The sequence below is a fragment of the Equus asinus genome, chromosome 17 (genome assembly GCF_041296235.1).
Source record: "Equus asinus isolate D_3611 breed Donkey chromosome 17, EquAss-T2T_v2, whole genome shotgun sequence".
Classification (NCBI taxonomy): domain Eukaryota; kingdom Metazoa; phylum Chordata; class Mammalia; order Perissodactyla; family Equidae; genus Equus; species Equus asinus.
Window position 1 is genome coordinate 14,279,098 of NC_091806.1, and position 4,007 is coordinate 14,283,104.

Consider the following 4,007-nt stretch of genomic DNA (forward strand, 5'->3'; position numbering starts at 1 on the left):
TAACAGAAGTTGAAATCGAAAGACAATAAAGCCTGACTAAAGAATAAGGAAAAAAAATATGGATATGGCAGAATTATGAAACTTCAGGTGTTCAGTTTCTAGTCTGATGTCCTTCCAAATCCTTAGTCATTTAGTGGCTCTAGGCTCTTCTTATTTCTTTCTCAAGAATATAGTAACAATTAATACATTAATACAATTTAATTCAATGTATAAATGTGAATTTTTTTCTGTTCTCTTGATGAGCAAAAAGGGAATTTCCACCTTACGCTGAGCTGTGAAAAGCAAGTTTTGGTGGTTAAGAGACCTTTAAATACCCGGTTTTATGATGATGGTACAGTGGACAACATGTTTAGTTTCCAGTGGAATCTGGAAAAGCGCAGATACAATTTTCTCAAAAAGCAAAGATTTAAAAATTCATAATCTGATAATCAACACTGATAGCGAACAATGAAAGGTAATTTGATGCATTCCATAGAACTCTAAAGCTGTTGAGAGAAAACCCTTTTATCTTATCTCATCTTACAGGAAGTCAACACTTATCAATGTAATTTGTTTTCTTTAACCTTTCATTGCAGCTAGAGAAGATTTATATTGCTTCTTACTCCCTTGATTTGAAATAGTTTTTCCTGACTGTAGTTCATTATTTCTGACATAGACAGGTATGTACACGGGGACAGGATTGGATATGAGAAACTCACAAAGTGTGAATTTCCTGTAAACACATTTTAATTTAATATTTTTTAAATTTTATTCTAATTTAATATTTTAAATGCTGTATTTTTCTATTTGTTTTCGTAGAGCTCATTCAGAGACTCTTGACACTATTTTCCTTGTAGCCAGGATCAATTCTATTTTTTTCAAAGGAAGAACAGATACAATTTTTTGAACCCCTAATTCTTTCACCTTAGCTTGACATTCTCATTTTACTCTGGCCTTATCCTGGTATTTTTTTTAATTAATGGCTTATTAGGAATATTTATAGGCATTTTTACTTCATTATACTTATTTATATCTGCATTAAATATTATATCATAATACAGAAGAGTTTTGTGGCCTTAATGTGCAGACTTAATATCACGGAATCTATATATATGTGTATTTTATCTTGCCAGTAGGATGTTGTATAATATGATGATTTTAAATATATTTTTTTCTGTGCAGAATCTCTTTATCCAAAGAGAATGTTTAGTAAAGTTCATTATATAAGACGTATTTCAGTGATCTCACTTTCTCTCAGTTTGCTCAATTTCCTCATACTAGCCTAGATTCCTCCATGAGAAAACATACTTTATTTGTTACAAGCAAATTAGTATATGTCACTTATACTGGAAATGCACCTGGGGAGGAAGAAATACATTCAATTTTAGGTAAATTTATATAAACTATTTTAAATAAGGTAGAAGATAAATTATACAGGAAAATAGCACATTGATGTTCCAGTTGTAGTCATGAACTTGAGTTATGGGGGTGGGGCGCACTGGGGACAGTTACCTGGATAACACACTGCTCCACTTATTTATCATACCCCTGACAAAGAAATTAAGTCACACACAAAAATTTATATGTGCATATGATAATAATCCATTTTAGGTAACATAACGTCTCCCATTACAAAATAAAAACAAGCACAAAAAATAACCCATATGCATTTGCTATTTGAGTGGTATTTCCAGATACTGTAAACACATTGAAACATTTAATTCTCTCTTATCCTCCAAACAACCCTACTAAGAAACAGTTGATTTTGCTGATGTATGTAGAGATTAAGATAACTTACAACAGTTTCCCAAACTACTCCTTTGTATATATTACAAGTATAGATACAGAGACTATATCCAGTTATGTGCATTTCCCTATTTAAAGAGAAATAGTCTTTACTATGATCTTTTAGAATTTCCTTATTTATACAGCTCTGTCCAATATCAGTCCCGTGTTTATTGTTTCATCCTGTACCACTTATAGGCATAACGACTTTCATAGGAATATGCTTCAAAGTGGGAGCTTTTAAATATTTCCAGACATAATTGGAATTTGGATTTTAAAAATTTTATTATGTAATTATCATACATATTATCATATTACATAATTGTAACTTGGTAAATGTATTGATGTATTTGTCATTATATAAAAGACAAACAAAACTTTAAAAAATACCTATAAACCTAATGCTTAGAGTTTTTAACATTTTGCATTTTCGCTCCCTTTACCTATGTTTATATCTATCTACGCCTATATCTCTATATTTATCAGGATTTGCCAGTCTTGGCCCTCTTGGCATCTTGGGCTGTGTGATTCCTTGTTGTAGTCGGCTACACTAATACAGGAGGATAATTAGCAGCATCACTGGACTCGAACCATTATGCCAGTAGCTTACTTCCTCCAGGTGTGACAACGAAAATGCCTCCAAGTATTACCAAGTGCTTTTTGGGGGACAAAGTTTGTCTAATGGAAAACCACAAATCTCTAACTCCAACTCTATCTCTACTTTTGTTTCTATTACTAAATATGTGTGTTTTATTTGTAGGAGGTGGATTATTTTATTAGAGTCTCAATGGTAAATTTTGGTTTATTTTATTTATAACAACTTTGTATACTAAAAAATTACCACATTATATTACATGAAAGTTACTGACTATACTCACGTCTCTATCCAGAATAGGTTTCTGATGAACCTGGATGGAAAAATCCAATCTAACAGTGCTGAATGAATTCATTCTCACAGGAATCACAGACCGTCCTGAGCTGCAGGCTCCATTATTTGTGCTGTTTCTCATGATCTACATGATCTCAGTGGTGGGCAACTTGGGCATGGTCATCCTCACGAAGATGGACTCCAAGCTACAGACGCCCATGTACTTTTTCCTCAGACACCTGGCTTTCACTGATCTTGGTTATTCAACAACCGTGGGACCCAAAATGTTAGTAAATTTCATTATGGATCAAAATTCAATATCCTATTATTTTTGTGCTACACAGCTAGCTTTCTTTCTCATGTTTATTAATAGTGAGCTTTTTATTCTGTCAGCAATGTCCTATGACCGCTGTGTGGCCATCTGTGACCCTCTGCTCTACACAGTCATCATGTCACAAAGGGTATGTAGGGTGCTGGTGGCAATGCCATATCTTTACAGCACATTTGCTTCTCTTTTAGTCACCATAAAGATTTTTAATTTGTCCTTCTGTGGCTACAATACTGTCCATCATTTCTACTGTGACTGTCTCCCCTTATTATCTTTGCTCTGCTCAGACACATGGGAAATTGAAATGATTATTCTGATATTAGCAGGTTTTGATTTGATATCCCTTCCAGTAGTACTTGTGTCTTACCTGCTCATTCTCAGAGCCATTCTCAGGATTAATTCTGCTGAAGGTAGGCGCAAGGCTTTCTCCACCTGTGGATCCCACCTGACAGTGGTCACAGTGTTCTATGGGACTTTAGCATTTATGTATGTACAGCCCAAGTCCATTCACTCCTTTGACACTGATAAAGTGGCTTCCATATTTTACACACTGGTTATTCCTATGTTAAATCCCTTGATTTATAGCTTGAGGAACACAGATGTTAAATATTCCCTACATAAGGTGTTGAAAAAAATATGCAATACCTTTTCTTAAAGTGAATGGTCTAAATTATTTTATGACTTTAAACTTGCTTTTGTGCCTTCAGAGGAAAAAGCAAACACAAATAAGCTCATCATATATTTAGAGATTGCCCTCTATGTTCAAGTCACACCTCTAAGTGCAATAAATACATAGGTGAAGAAAACAGTAAAAATCTTTGCCTTCGTCAGGGAGAGGTGAAACATAATAACTTAACAAATTTTAAAATTCAGTGGAATAGGTTAGGGACTATAGACCATAAGAATAAATGAGTAGAGTGGGTATGCTGCGTGGGAGTGAGAAAGAATAGTAGGTAAAGAAGGGAAGTTAACATGACTTTTGTGTTATTCTCAACCTTTAGAATAACTTTTCTAGTGTCTATGTGTGTGTTTGTGCATATGTGTGTG

The 4,007-nt window shown here is 33.9% G+C and overlaps 1 protein-coding gene across 1 annotated transcript; it reads left to right on the top strand.

Annotated features, from left to right (window-relative positions):
• Positions 1 to 2,676: 2,676 nt before the first annotated feature.
• On the top strand, positions 2,677 to 3,615 carry LOC106844105 (olfactory receptor 8K3-like). Its single transcript, XM_014861415.1, has one exon. It carries the CDS (start codon positions 2,677 to 2,679, stop codon positions 3,613 to 3,615), a length of 939 nt encoding a protein of 312 aa, XP_014716901.1.
• The last annotated feature ends 392 nt before the right edge of the window (positions 3,616 to 4,007 follow it).